Below are 16038 nucleotides of genomic sequence, written 5' to 3' on the forward strand. Positions count from 1 at the left end.
ATGCAACTCAACAACCGAAAAAACAAACAACCCAATTGAAAAATGGGTAGAGGACCTGAAGAGACATTTCTCCAAAGAGGACATACAAATGACAAATAGACATATGAAAAAGTGCTCAACATCACTAATCATCAGAGAAATGCAAATAAAACCACAATGAGATATCACCTCACCCCAGTCAGAATGGCTATCATCAACAAGACAAATAGTAACAAGTGTTGGAGAGGCTGTGAAGAAAAAGGAACCCTCATACACTGTTGGTGGGAATGCAGACTGGTGCAGCCGCTATGGAAGGCAGTGTGGAGGTTCCTCAAGAAATTACGAATAGAATTACCGTATGACCCAGCAATCCCTCTCCTGGGTATCTACCCAAAAAATCTGAAAACATTTATCCATAAAGATACATGTGCTGCAATGTTCACTGCAGCTTTATTTATGGTGGCCAAGACGTGGAAACAACCAAAATGTCCTTCGATAGATGAATGGATAAAGAAGTTGTGGTATATATGCACAATGGAATACTATTCGGCAGTAAGAAAAGATGAAATAGGACCATTTGTGACAACATGGATGGATCTTGAGAGTATAATGCTAAGTGAAATAAGTCAGACAGAAAAAGCAGAGAACCCTATGATTTCACTGATATGTGGTATGTAAAACAAAAACAACAAAAGAACAAGACAAACAAATGAGAAACAAAAACTCATAGACACAGACAATAGTTTAGTGGTTACCAGAGGGAAAGGGGGCGGGGAGGGTGGTAGATGAGGGTAAGGGGGATCAAATATATGGTGATGGAAGGAGAACTGACTCTGGGTGGTGAACACGCAGTGGGATTTATAGATGATGTAATACAGAATTGTACACCTGAAATCTATGTAACTTTACTAACAATTGTCACCCCAATAAACTTTAATTAAAAAAAAGAAAATTAACCATGGACCCAACTGCTATATTCACTGACAGCATAGCACTATGCTGAAGAAGCTCTTTCCCAACAGTATGAAAATTTAACATGAAAAAGATTGTATTTTAAATCAGTGGGCATAGATTTTTTTTCAATTAAATGGTACTAGCACAAGTAGCTCTATCTGAAAGAAAACATTTGGATCCTTACCTAGATGGATTAAAGGTTTGAATGTAAAAATTAGAATAATAAAAATTAAACATCTAGGAAGCTATAAGTAAAGTATAGGAGCCCAGAAAAGGGTTAATATCAGCAGTATACAAAGTTCTCTTACAAACCAATAAGAAAAAGATCAATAACGCACTTAGAACCCAGGCAAAAGATATGAATAGACAATTCACAGAAAAGAAAATCCCAAAGACCAGCAAACATGAAAAGATGCTTAAATACACTAATAGAGAAATGCAAAATAAAGAGTGACAGTTTATACCCGAACAGTACAAATATGAAAAATAATGGTACCACTTATTGATGGTAGGGTGTAAGGGGACAGATAACTTCCTAGATTGCTAGAGGAAATGTGATTTTTACACTCTGTTTGGAAAGCAATCTGGCAATTCCTATTAAAATTCAACAGTAATTCCACATTTGGGAATCTGGCCATTTGAAACAAAATAACTGGTGTATATGGATACATGTAAGAACATGGGGATTTAAGAGTACTTATTGCAACATTGTTCCAAAACACTGGGAAATAATAAGAATGTCTGTCAGTAGGGAGATGGCCATATGAATTATGGTGTATCCGCATTATAGAACCATTAAAAATAGTGAATTAAAGTTATACTATTTGACTTGGCAGGATTTTAATGTTACTAAATATAAAAGCAAAATGCATAGAAGTATGTATAATATGTTCCTACTTATCAGTCACTGACCACTCATATTTATTAAAATGTATATAAATGCTTATGTATATTTGTAAGTGATTATAGAAAAATGGAAGAGTTGATACTGAGTTAATAACATGGATTTAGTGATGTGCATGAGGTAAAGAGAGATAGTGATGAGATATGCAAAAAATTAAGAAAAATCGTAGAACATTTTAAAAACTCTTATGCGTATGTCTCATTTATTCATTTAAGTGAAATTATGTATGTAAGTAAAACATTTAAAACAAAGAACATGAGCTCTGGTTTCAGTCAGACATCTGGATTCAAATTCTGGCTCTACCACATTCCAATGTGTGACCTTAGGCAAATTCCTAATGGCTTTCAATCAAGTTTCTCTTCAGCGTTCTGTTGGGGAGAGAGGGAGGAGATAACAATCCCCATCTCGTAGGATTATTGTTATGATTAAATGGTATAATATTTATAATGTGTTTAGCACAGTGCCTGACTTATAGAAAATGCTCTTAAAATGTGAGTTCTTACTAATGCCTCAGTTTTCTTGCTCTTTGACATTTATACATTTTAAACCTTTCATTACCAGCCCCTAACTTTTCTCGAAGAATTCCCTTCTAGTTTACTTCACTTCATGTATCTTACTTCATGCCCATTTCTCACTGTTCCTTTTCATTCTTTTGCTGGCTTCCTTTTTTCTTGCCTGTGGGTGTTCCCCTAGAATACAGCAGGAGCTGTCAAAGAAGCTTTTGAGTTAGGTGACTGGGAAAGTCATGGTGCTCTGTATGGTGACAGAGAAGTCAGGCTGTAGGGTTGATTTCTGAAACAAGATGGTTCTGACTTTGTTATTCAAGTTCTCTTTGACTTCTTGTCGTTATGAAATGTCCCTGTTTCTCTCTCATATACTTCTAACTTTCAAGTTTACTTTTTAAATCTGATTTCAGTATAGTTACACCGTATGTCCTTTGATTAGTATTTGTGTGGTATATTATTTTACATTTTTTCAGTTTATTTCCTTGTGTGGCTAACTTTATAATAAATAAATATTATAAATTTGAGCCTCTAAAATTTATACTGAGCAAATGCTGCTTTTCTGTTTCATATATTATCTAGGTTTGAATAAGATTTAATTGGAAAAAAATCTTTTACTAAGTAAAATTAGAAACTCATTAATATAAGCAGATGAATACTTGTATTTTCATAAGTAAGGCTTGCCTAGTTGTACAAATTTTATCCACAGTTGATTTTTATCCAGCCTCAGTCTTGACTGCTTATCAAAACTGATTTCTTTAAAGATTGCTTGTGGGCTGTGGCTGAAGTCAGGGCCATCAGCCTTTAATATATCATTAGAACACATCGTCCCTTGTTCATCTGACTCGTTTGCAGACTGAATTACCTTGGATTCTTAGTTAATGAATAATTTGAATTCTCCCACTTTACGTATTCCTTTTTGTTTTATTTGGCTATGTGGAATTCAGTGGAAGTTAAATAAAAAGGTACTTTATAAATACATACGTTAACTCCAAGTTTCTTAGTTGTGTTTAATTGAAGTGGTATTGTAGATTTCCCGTTTTGTTTGTTGTCCAATTTTTATAGACTATGCTTGAGTTTCATATGTACTTGATTTCTCATTAATTTTGTGGCTAATCAAACTTCCAAGATGTCATCTACTTGAAGTTAAGTATTTGTGAATTGAATATAGTTAATAACTTTGATTCTCTTCTGGTGCAAGTATTAAGGTCAGCCAGCTTCTTCTCTGTTAGTTCTCTAATTTAATGCTGTGTCTGATGGCTTAGTTTAATATTGTTTCTAACACTTTATAAATGTCATATGATCTTTGTAAATATACTGTATTTTGTGATAGTTGTGGAGACTGGGTCACAGTTACATTTATTAGTGAACTAAAAATCCGGAAAAGGTGAGATGATACTTTTATTTATTTAGTCAGTCAATATATTTTGAATGGAGAGGAATCCCCACTTTCTAAGTGAGAATCTTTTATTTTCTAAACTTTATTTGAGAAAATCCATTTTGGACTTTTGGTTACACATGGAGGTTGAAATATATATATAATTATTTCTTGTCCCTTCCTAACTCTACTAAAATGACAGTAAAATTAATATAAAGGTATAAATGAAGAAAATGGAAGAGTCAACATCACATCAGAACAGAGAGGTGAGATTTTAGAAATGTTAGAAAGCAGATGGATAAATTATACCTATTTAGCAGAGCTGAGCAGTTTTGATGGAACATAATAGTTGATCATGATAAGATTGAACTACAATTTATTTAATAATTTCCTTAATGTTGAGTCATATATAACATTTTAGTGGCAATGTAACGATTTATCATATTTACTTAACCATTCTTCCATTAATGGCCATTTAGGTTCTTCAGTTCTTCCATGTTATACGTAGCGTTCTACGCATTTATTCTTCTGTACACAGTATCCTTTTTAGAATTGATCCCCAAAATTGACTGCATCAAATATCCTTATGGATGTTGTCCTGTTCTGCCAGGTCGCTTTGTAAAGGCTGTTTTCATTATTACCAACAATGTATGGCATCTCCCATTGCACTATATCCTCGCCACCACTGTGTTTACCTTCAGGTGTTCAGTCAGGGGAGGGATAGGTGGTGTTTGCAGTGCATTCTTGACAGTTGTGCTGTGGTAGTGTGGCACACCTGGCATGAAGAAACAAGAGTGGAGATTACCTGGCTGCCTTTACCACTGCTGGCTTATGAGAAAGGTGGGTGCTATGAGTTTAGAGACAGAGATTTCCTTACTTGGGGTGCTCAGGGAAGACCTCAAGTAGGAAGTAGGATTTGAGCTGAGTCTAAGATGGGAAAGATTCGAAGAGAAATATTTGGGTAGACACGTGGGGAAATGTCAGTCTAGCAAGGAGACAGAAACCACACAGTCACTGAAATGGTTAGTTTAACATAAAGAATGATTAAGTCATGGTAGGAAAGGAACCATAAAGTTACTGTATAACGAGAACTCTAAAAGGTACTGTAGGGCTGAGAGAAAGAACCCAAGGAAGGACAAACGGAGAATGTGGGTTTAGATCTCACTGCAGAAGGTGTGGTTGCAGCCCACTGGATGATAAGAGAACTGGTAGGTTTCTGGGCCCAAGCTGATGCGCAGTCCCTTTGTCAGCAGGTGAACCCACACCAGTGGGAGGGTGTGCAGTGAATCACGGCCCTGCTGCAGATGTGTTGTGTCTGTGTTGGAAGGGCCACAGTAATCACCCTCGGGGTGCAGGTGAGTTGAGGCAGGTAGGTGGGTACTGAGGGAGTTAGGACACTGCTATGGGGACTGCTGCAACGGGATTTGGAGAGACCTCCCTCTGTAGCAACCCGCAGCTCTGCTGGCCAGGGCAGTTCCAGGCTACTGGGGCAAAGGGCCGGTGATTGGCTCTCTAGGCCAGCATGGCACTGCCTCCAGTGTGTGCGTGTGGGCTAAGCAGAGGGTTCAGGGAGCAGCTACCTGGTCTGGGGCGCAAGGCTACACTACGGCTACACGGCTTCCTACACGGCTTGCTGCTTCCTGAGTAAAGAGCTGGAGAAAGGAGGTGTATAGCAGCCGGCCAAATGCTGGAGAAAGCTGTGCTCTGTAGGCACCTGGCACTAGAGCAGGTTTGGTTTTGGTTTTGTTTTTTCTTCAACTTTGGCACTATTGACCTTTTGGGCTAGATGATTCTTTGTTGTGGGGGGCTGTCCGGTGCACTGTAGGATGTTTACCAGCATCCCTGGCCCCTACTCACTAGATGCCAGGTCTCCCCTAGCTGTAACAAAGGAAACTATTCCCAGGTATTGCCATATACTTTCGGGACACATATTGTCTGCAGTTGGAAATCACTGCACTAGCAAGACTTCACAGCCTGAGCGGCAGAGGGGGTTAAAAAAAAGGAATTGATCCAGAAACCTGCTGTGAGATACACTGAAACCCCAAAAGAAACCCCCTTCCTCTGCAGTGTTTCCAGGGCACTCTTCTGACAAAGTTTCACATCATGTCAGCTGGCAGAGGGCACATATTTAAAAGGCCCAGATCCATTTTTCCTGAGAAGGCAATGAAGAATGAAATGGAACTGGGGCACTAAATTGATAACCGGCACAAAAGGGCAAAGCATTCCAGAAGTGGTCGGGGAATGAAAGATTAGCAAAGTAATGGGAGCAGAACAACATAAGGACACTGAGGAAATTCAAGGACGGGACAGACTGGAGCGCAAAGTGGTAAGAGCAGAAAAAGCTCTTGGAATCCGGACTCTGGAGGATTATGAATGAACGGGGGATAGGTGAAGAGGATAGAAAGACCCCGGAATGTTTGAGCAACAGTCTTGATGGTAGACGTAGGGAAGGCAGAAGCAGAGAGGGAGGAGTGATATAAATCATTTGGGACTGCATTTTTCCACATACCTTGTGGAATCTTGATGATTCAGGAAATTGTTCGTGATGTTGTCTCATCCTGTTGTTTTCCACCTACTCATTTTATAATTTAATAATGTAGTGCTTTAATAATGCATACAGCATGCTTACAGAATTTGGGATGAGAGGATTAAAGGAGGAAAACACTGAGATCATCGAGTTCACTGACGCTCTTTACAGTTCTATCTGGGAGAGTACAAGGGCCATAACCTCTGTATTTTCACCAGTCTTCACCAGTGAAGGTGGGGGTAGAGCACATAACTCTAAGAGAATTCCAGCAGAGGGAAAGTGGAAGTTACCCATGGTTATTGTCAGTTTAGACTGGAGAGGAGAATTGTGGGAAGGCTAATCTGATTTTGATTCACACTCCTCTGTAGTCATGTATTTCACCAAAGACCCGCCTCCCTGTTCCTCCCTACTCTTGTGGTTTGCCTTGTTTTTCACAATCCTATAATCCAGAAGAGCTGAATAGTCATCTATGTCCCATATGACCTTGTGGCATTCCTTCTCAGTATGTTGAAATTTGCCTTTTTTGTTCTTGACTATTGTCTTTGGCTCAAGGTTTTACATTTTAGTGACGCTTGATATTGTTTTTCTCCCCTTATTTAGAAATGGACTCAGAAATCAAGGAAGAAATTCCCGTGCATGAGGAATTCATTTTATGTTGTGGAGTTGAAACCCAGGTTCTCAAATGTGGGCCCTGGACTGACCTCTTGAATGATCAAAGTGCCAACAAGCCGAAGCTGCTTATTTTCATTATTCCTGGTAAGTTTAAAAATCTGGATGAGGAGACTTTATACAGATACCTATAACAAGGTCTGGTTTCAAAAAAATTTTTAATAAATATGAAAAACCTATGGAAAGAAATAAAATCACTTAAACCATTGATAACAACCACCCTTAATAGTTTGGTGGCTGGGCTTTTTGTTTTTCTTCCATGCATTTATATTATATATATATATGTTATGTTGTCATATATATATATATATATATATATATATATATACACATATATATATATACACACACATATATATAATAGCAATTGGAAACATATCAGACATATAATTTTGTAATATGCTTTTTTAAATTTTGTAATTTTTAGAATAATTAAAACTTTATCAAATATTTTTTGAAAGTTTTCTAAATTTTTTTGTCTCTTTTTCAAGATGTTTATAAGTTTACGGTAGAATGTTTCTTCTGGGATTTGGGCCACTGGATCACTTGTGACTTTGACTGGATCAATGTTAATAAAATGTTAGGGGTAAATGCTTGATATATAGGGGTAGGTATATAAATTACAAATTATAATTCAAAAAATTATAAATTAAAATTATAATTCAAAAAATGTTTCAAATACCTATACCTACCCGAGATATCAGTCTTAAAGATTAAAAATGAAGCTGTCAGTGTGTATCGTATTATATGTTATATAGCTAAGCCTATGGGGTATTATGATTACATTTCTTGTATATTTCTGTTTGTTTTCTCAGGGTTAATAATTGTCTCTTTTATTTGCTTAATTTTAGGGGTGGGGCTTATCCACAGGTGTGCCTAGGGTGACACCCCCCCATCCTGGTCTGAGAGGTTTTCTAGGACACATGACTTTTGATACTAAAACCACGATCTTCCTGGGCAAGTCAGGATGGTTGGTTATCCTAGGTAATCCTCAGCTTGGGGTGATTGGGACCCAGCATTTCATTGGAGGATTTCCACCTTTCAGTATCTGTAGTTGTTTCTTGGATTGTTCAGTTTTCCCAGGAAGGAATTTTATGATATCCTGTTTAAGAAGTAGAAGTCTGTCTGCTAATGTTTGAGCTGAACAAGGGAAAGGAGTGTGAGTCTCAGTGTTTCATTAACACTTTAATTTAACCTCTTAATATAGTGCTTCTATTCTCAGCTGGCCTAAGATTCCTGATCCAAAATCTCCCTCTGAATTAACCTCTTCTGGAAGTAAACTTTCAATATTCTGCCACAATGTAACAGTCTTTTTGGAAAGCACTCTGTTGGAATCTACTGAAATTAAAAATACATATGCTCTGCCATTAGTGAGGGAGAGTTTGAAATTATAGGCATGACAAGTGTTATTTGATGGAGCAGAGATTTGGTAGCCATGACGGAGTATAGCATTGAGAAAATAAGTAGAAACAGTATCTTGGACTGGAGAAGGCCTATCCTTCCGAGGTTAGAGTGAAGGAGGTGAAGTTGGTAACTGAAATGGAGCAGTGTGAAGGTATGTCAGAGGGAGTGAAATAGTTCTGCCTCCCGGCTCTGTTTTCTCTATTAATTAGTTGAGGTGATCTGTTGAGACTAAGGATGGCAGAGGGTGGATTGGGGCCTTGGAAAGTGGTCAGTGTTGAGAATAGCACATGCAGGATGGAAGGAGTTACCGACCAAAAACAAGTAGATAGTTTGTGAGCAGTGCTGTGACTGGGAGTGAGGTCTAAAAGGACAGAAGACTGAGCTGGAGAAGAGCTATCAGAGTTAGGATGCTTTGATTGTTAACCATTTCTGGGTAATGAAACGATTTAGGCCTGTGGTTCTTAAAGTTGGTGTCGGGACCAGAAGTGTCATCTGAGAACACGTTAGAAATGCAAATTCTTGGGCCCCATCCCAGACCTTCTGAACAGAAACTTTGGGGGTGGGGCAATCTCTGTTTCACAAACCCAGCAAGGGATTGTGACATACACACCATTGACCTAGGGCGTGCCTTTCAGAATTCGTTGAATTATGGGATAAAGGTGTTGGCTGAGTCAGTCCATCCAGATTTTGAAATCACCCAAGTCATGGAATGGGAAGTAAAACTGTCATTTAAGGATCAAAGTTTTCAGGGAATCTGCAAGAATGAATAAAAAGTTGATGATAGAAGTAGATGGCTTTAGGCTTAGAATTGCAGAGGTTGTTATAATAAGGTGAACTGGTTAGGTGGAGCAGATAGCTCCCTGTGCTTCTTCAGAGGTGTTTGTTCACTCACTCATTATACTAGGGGCTGCTAGGAATACTGTGCTATAAAAGTCTTTGCTCTCATTGAGGTACATGAGGTGTTAGAAAATAGTGAGGTCTCAACTGCAGATGCTTGAAAGGAAGAGAGTCTACCAAAGGGGAGAGCCAAGTTTAAGATATGGAGAAAGGGAAGCTTAACACATTTGTTGTTTTATTGTCTCATTATTTTACAGTGCTTTAACATTTGCAGATCACATTTAGTGTCCTATTGTTCTTTTTGTTTGACTGTCTGTTCTCATTCCTGCCCTGGGCCCTTTTTCTTAGAGTTGTTCCTGAGAGGTATAGGCTAGTGCTGCTCATTGTGGGATTCAGAATTGTATTTTCTTTTAGAGTCTAATAAGGATGACAGTATTTCAAGGAGTGTTAAACCACTGTGGACATGTTTAATCCATCTCTGACGGACCAACGTAATGTTTCATTTCAATCACTTTGCTTTTGTAGCTAGCAAAATTAACTCATCACTTTAAAATGAGTGTTAGTAATCAGGAGTGATTTATTGGAATCCACACATTGAGGAACTTTTAGTTTCATTTTTTGCAGTGAATCTTTGTTGTAGAATTTCTGTTAAGTAGTAATATTCTTGGACTTTCTTTAAGTAGTGAAATGAACAAAGGGAGGCAATTTGAGAACTCACTATAGAACACATTGAATCACTATAATTCTCAGGTGGTCATATGGGGATAATGGAACCATGTGATGTGTCTTGTGTTGTGACTTTGGTGATTGGAGAGGGAGCTGACCAGTCTCCGTGTACAAGCTCCAAGTTCTGTCCAAGTGACAACCTTCCACAGAGATGCTGTGCCACATTAACTTGATATATGGAAGTTTTTGTACCCTGTAAGATTATTTGGAAGGCATAAGTGTGCAGTGTTGAATAGTAAAAGTTTATTGACAATTGGGGTTTAGAGATAATTACCACAGCCTGTTACATGTTGCTTGGGCTTTTGACTACATATATAAGTTCAAGCATGTGTTTACAGTACATTTTGATATCCTTTGATAAAATGTTTTACTTGCATTACTGTATTGGAATGTTTTCAAACATCCCTACACCTGGAGACATATATGGTTTTAGCTGTATAAACAAGCCCCTTTTAATTTTCTTTGTGGCTTCCTAGCCAGGAAGTTTAGTTCATGGTTCATAAAGTGTAACATAAGCCATAACATTTAAGTGACGAAGTACACAATGACACTTAAACATTTTGCATTACATTTTCCATTGCTGTCTCTGTTACAAGTTGGAAATTCATGTTGCTGGCCATTGTGGACTCTTCTGCTCTTCAAGAGCCAAGCTCTTTATTGGGTGAGGACCTTTGCGTCTGTCCTTCTCCTGCCCTAGTATGCTCTTCCCCCAAATCTTTCAAAAGTTGATTTCTTCTCATCTTTTGGGTCTTAGCTAAATGCCTCTTCCTCAGACATTTTTCTCAGGCCGTCGTAATCTCTTCCCTTCTCTATCACATGATCCTTCATAGAAGTTATCACACTCTGGAATTATTTTATTTAGTTATGTGTGCATATTCTCCTGCTAGAATATAAATTACAGGAAGGCCCTTCTGTATCTTGTGCGTAACACAGTGACTTCCACATAGTAAGTGGTCAATAAATAATTGACAACTAAAAGAATATGCCAAAGAAGCTATAGTATTGACTAGAATGAATGAACTTGGCGTAGTTGGCATTATCACCTACCTGACGATGAGAAAGCAGTGAATCAGATGCTTAAGATCTTACAGTTATTATGGGGAAAACTCAGAGATATGGAGAAAATTTTGTGTTATAGCAATTGTGTTATCTAGTACTTGTTGGTTTTATATGTCCTGTCATTTCAACTATTGCATCTAAATTACGTAGTTGTTATGGATTCTCCTTAACGGTAGACAGGTTTTAACATGCTGTACACCTTAAACTTACAGAATGTTACATGTCAGATTGATTCAATAAAAAATGGAAAATATGATAATTATAATAATAATAGCTACCATTTATTCAGCACCTACTCTGTGCTAAGTGTTGGTGCAAGTGGCCGTCCATTCATTTCCCAAATGGTAATGCCGAGTACTTTTTAGAGCTGCTGTAAGGTTAACTAAAACAGGGTATGCAGAACATCCTCTACCAGGTAATTTGTGTTCTTTAAATCAGTGTTACTATTTTCTTTTGTATATTCTTGCAGTCACCCAATATTTATTGAGCACTTATCATCTGTGTGACCTTGGGCAAGTTACATAAACTTTCTACAGTTTCTTCATCCATAAAATGGAATTAATAATAGTACTACCTCATGTGAGGATTAAATGAGTTAATATATGTAAAGCTCTTAAATGCTGCCTGGCATATAATAAGTTATAGAACTTAAAAATGTTGGCTGTTGTTATTTTCTAGCCATGTAAAGAAAACAATAGAACTTGGCTGAGAGACATAAAACATTTGAACATGAGACAACACAGGCCAAGAAGGTTATACTCAGTAATGTAAGAAATATCAAATCTTTCTAAATTAATGTATTAATGAGATAAAGTTTCAATCTGAATTCTGGAGAGATTTTTAAAAATTGAAACTGGTGAAAATAATTCTAAAGGTTATGAGACCAGCCTAGAAAATTTAGGGGGGAAGAAATAAGGGAAAAGGGTTTTTTTCCCTGCCAGTTAAAAACACAATGTAGTAATCAAGACAGTATGGTGCTGGCAGAGAGAAAAGGAAAAAATAAGTGGAATTATTTTGGAATCAGAATTAGCAAGCTAATGTAAGAATGCACTATTGGATCAGAAGACATTTCAAATCAATGCAGAAAGAATGGATTATATAATAAATGTACTTGGGACAGTTGGCTAATCACTTGGAAAGAAGTTGGATTGCTACTTTGTACTTTATCCTCAAAAATATTCCACACTTACTAAAGATTTAAATGTAGAACATGAAACAGTGTCATCCACATCGATAGCTCTTGTGCCGATACACCCGTCCTCCTTTCTTTCTCCTCTAGCTGCACGGTAGTGGGTCAGCTGAGCAAAGAGCGTATTACTGCATTTGAGGAAGTTTTCACCCTATTTAACAAAGATGACACCAGCACCATCCCAGAAAGGAATTTGGAACTAGGCTCATTAGGTCAGAATGCAACAGAAGCAAAATAATATGAATGATAATGCCATCACATATTGTCATCATGGCTAGACAGTGATGACAAGTTGAATAGCTAACATTTATACAGCACTTACGTAGCTAGCATTGTTTAAGTACTTTACGTGTATGAATTCATTTAGTTCTCACACGAGGTAGTATGTTTATTATCCTCATTTGGTGGACACGGAAACCAAGGCCCAGAGAGGTTAAATAACTTGCCAAAGGTCGCACACTTAGTAAGTAGTAAAGCCAGGATTCCAACCCAGGCAGTCTGGCTCCAGAGTCTATGCTCTAATCCACTTCCCTGCATTACTAAAAGTTACGGCCAATGAAGAAGGAACCGGTGAAACTTGGCAAGGCTGGCAGAGGTTACATCAGTGCAGGAAAACATGTCATGTGACTGCAAAGAGGAGAAAACCTCATAGTATAAAGAAGTAGATAAGTTGATTGGAGAAACAGATTGATGGAAATGGCCTCGTATCTATGAAGACAGTATCACAGATGATGATCGCAAATGAAAACCCCATTTCATTGTTTTTTCCTCCTAAAGATGTATCAGATTGACTTAAAAGAAAAAAGAGCATTTATTCATTCTGTTTCTCTATAGCAAACCCATATCAAAAATCCCTCTGTGCATATACAAGAAAAATCCACTGTATTGCTGGATGGTCTTTTCCCCAAAAGATCAAACTATACATCTGTTTACAATACAAATACTTATGATGAATGACAAGGAAACACTTAGTAGAATCCTTCAAGTTCTCCTTGTGAATGATTCTTACACTAATTTGTTTTCATGCAGCTTGGCAATTGTGAATAGTCAAATCCCCAAGCGCCTTACAGGCAATGTTAATGCTTTTAGACTCTTCAATGACAATGGGAAGTCACTGAGAGGTGATTAGGTAGGGTACTGCTGTGATTTGGTTTGAGGTTAGAAGATATCGCTCTGAGTACTCTAAAGGATGGATTCCAAGGGGACAAGAGTAGATAGAAGACCCATCAGGAGGCTGTTCAGAAAACCCAGAGGGAAGTGATAATACTATGGAGAGAAGTTGACAAAGTTGAGACGTATTGTGGATGCCAATTTGACAGGACTTATTGGTGACCTGGATGTGACAAACGGAGAAACCAAGAATGGCTGCTGGTGTTAGGACTTGAGTATTTGGTTTATGATTAGTGGTTCCGTTTATTAAGTTGAGGAAAGGGGAAGAAAATTTATTTGAACCAATTGGAGAACAAAGTGGGAGCAGAAATTTTCTAAGTGATCATTCCCAGACTTAAGGTATAAAGGACATTAAAATTGAAGTGTGTGTGTAAACGTTACTAGATTTGTTGAGGAGAAATAAATCCTTTTCAGTCCGCACATCATCTTCTGTGAGTTCATTGCTTTGGTTAACCTGAGGTCTATGTTTCTTTTCTTAGGTAACCCAGGTTTTCCTGCCTTTTATGTGACATTTGCAAAGGCTTTGTACTCTTTAATAAACAGACGCTTTCCAGTTTGGATTATCAGTCATGCTGGGCATGCTTTGGTCCCCAAAGACAAGAAGATTCTTACAACCTCGGATGGTATGTCTTTATCAACATTTGCTTTCCTTTACAGTGAGTGAGTGTTCATGTTTCTAGAAAGCCTGCTAAGTGTAAGAGTTGCACCAGTAGAAACTTCTGCTAATGGCCTTGGGCCCAAGATGTCACCTTTTGATTATTTTAGTATTATTAGAATCATTTTCATCCTTCTGCAGGTAATGCTCTATAAAAATTTGGGCAGATCATACATTTTGTCTAGGACTTGCCTTCTCTATTTACCAACTAGTGATCAACTGTATATTTATTGATCATGCAGTACAGTTTCAGGGTTTACTAAGAGAGATGGTGGAGAAGAAGCATTATAAGCCATGGTCCTTAGTCATGGTTCTTACTTTAAAGCTCTCACTGTCATATTTAGAGAATGATTAAGTGATAAACAGGCCTGCTGATCACATGGGTACTTGAGGAGTAAACAAAGGGGAGAACACAGTATGGTTTTCAGAAAACTGTGTGGAGTAGATGGGTTTTGACAGTTGAATAGAATTTGGTTTGGAGGGGTGGAGGTGGGTGCAGAGATGTGACAGGCAGCAGGAAAAACATAGCAAGGAGAGAGATTCAGTAGGTGCTACTGCTAGGCACAGGGGATTGAGAGGAACCTTGAAACTAGGGAGAGAGCTAGGGCTCTGTGTAGTAGACTGCTGGAATTCTTTAAATGGAGGAAGTAGTAGCACAAAGATGCAAATTATATGCTTTTAACTTAAGAGAATTCTAGCATGTTCACTCTTCTAAAAAATAAAAACGGGGAAAAATACATATCTGTATCTATATATGTATATATATGTATACATAGATATAGACATATAGATGATATAAAACTTCTCTGTAAGCATTCCATTCAAGGGCCATTTGTCCTATGGGTGCCCCTTAGTTAATTTGACTAGGAGAGAGGTGTCTATGGCTTCATTGCCTAGTTTGCTCCTGTTCTGGTATGCCTCTCTTACGGTACTAGCATCTTGTACTTACTGAGCTTCTGATGATAAGGGAAACCAGGTATGGGTAGGGAGGGAGAAAGGGGCTGGTAATAGGGGAACTCTCTCTACTAATCTGTTCAAATTTTCTATAAATCTAAAACCATTCTAAAAAATAAAATCTGTTAATAAAGAAATAAATAGTAGAATTTAAAAATAAGTTGATATTTACATTTTACTTTTTATCATTGTATTAGTCAGCTCAGACTGCCATAACAAAAACTATAGATGAGGTAGCTTAAATAACAGGAATTTATTTTCTCACAGTCTGCAGCCTGTAAGTCCAAGATCAGGGTTTCAGCGTGGTCAGGTTCTGGTGAAAGCCCACTTCCTGGATTGCAGATAGTTACCTTCTCTTTGTGTCCTCACATGACAGAGAGAGCTACCAACCTATCTGCTGTCTCTTCTTATAAGGGCACTAATCCCATCGTGAGGGCCCCACCCTAATGACCTTCTCCAACCTTAATTACTTCCCAAAGGCCTCATCTCCAAATACCATGACATTGGGGGTTAGGGCCTCAACAGGAATTTTAGGGGATATAAACAGTCTATAAAAGTCATAAATGGGAATGCTATGTATTGACATTACAAATCTGATCACAAGAATAGGTCAGTGTGTACATATGGCATTGCACCTGAGCAATAGTAAAACATACAAGTTACCTCTTAACATTTTTACTAAATATCTGTTCTTTAGTATCTGCCATTGGTCCATTCTCAAAAGTATTACCTGACTGTTTTTTAGAAGCCAGTCCCTTCAAGCTTGATCCTATTGAGTAGCAGAGGAAAAGTTTCTGTTCTAAGTAGAATTTCTTTTCACATTTATGAACATCTGCAGGTATGCTAAATTTGTAAGAATTCCTTTATTTGAAGAAGTGGGTAACAAACAATTAAAAAGAAGTGATTCCTATTTTTATCCATATCTTTTTTTCTGGCTATTAACTGGAATAGGGTCAAGACCACATTATACAGAGGATGCCAGAAAATCTATACACATTTAAAAAAAGGAAAAACTGTATTAAAGTTGTAATACTCAATATATACTGATTAAAAAAGATGACAACAAGTCACGTTCGTCTTCTACAACTACAAGAGGTGCTCAAAGTGGTTACCATCAGCATAATTTTAAT

At 37.7% G+C, this 16038-nt stretch overlaps 1 protein-coding gene across 2 annotated transcripts in view; it reads left to right on the forward strand.

The window, feature by feature from the left end:
* Positions 1–16038, forward strand: part of LDAH (lipid droplet associated hydrolase) — a 90831-nt gene that overhangs the window by 5976 nt on the left and 68817 nt on the right. For both annotated transcript variants that reach the window (XM_081069068.1, XM_081069069.1), the window contains exons 2-3: positions 6846–7001; positions 13779–13922. In XM_081069068.1, coding sequence (XP_080925194.1) covers positions 6848–7001; positions 13779–13922 — 298 coding nt within the window. In that variant the 5' untranslated portion in view covers positions 6846–6847. The remainder of the gene's footprint in view (positions 1–6845; positions 7002–13778; positions 13923–16038) is intronic.

The sequence above is a fragment of the Rhinolophus hipposideros genome (assembly GCF_964194185.1).
Source record: "Rhinolophus hipposideros genome assembly, chromosome: 12".
NCBI classification, from domain to species: domain Eukaryota; kingdom Metazoa; phylum Chordata; class Mammalia; order Chiroptera; family Rhinolophidae; genus Rhinolophus; species Rhinolophus hipposideros.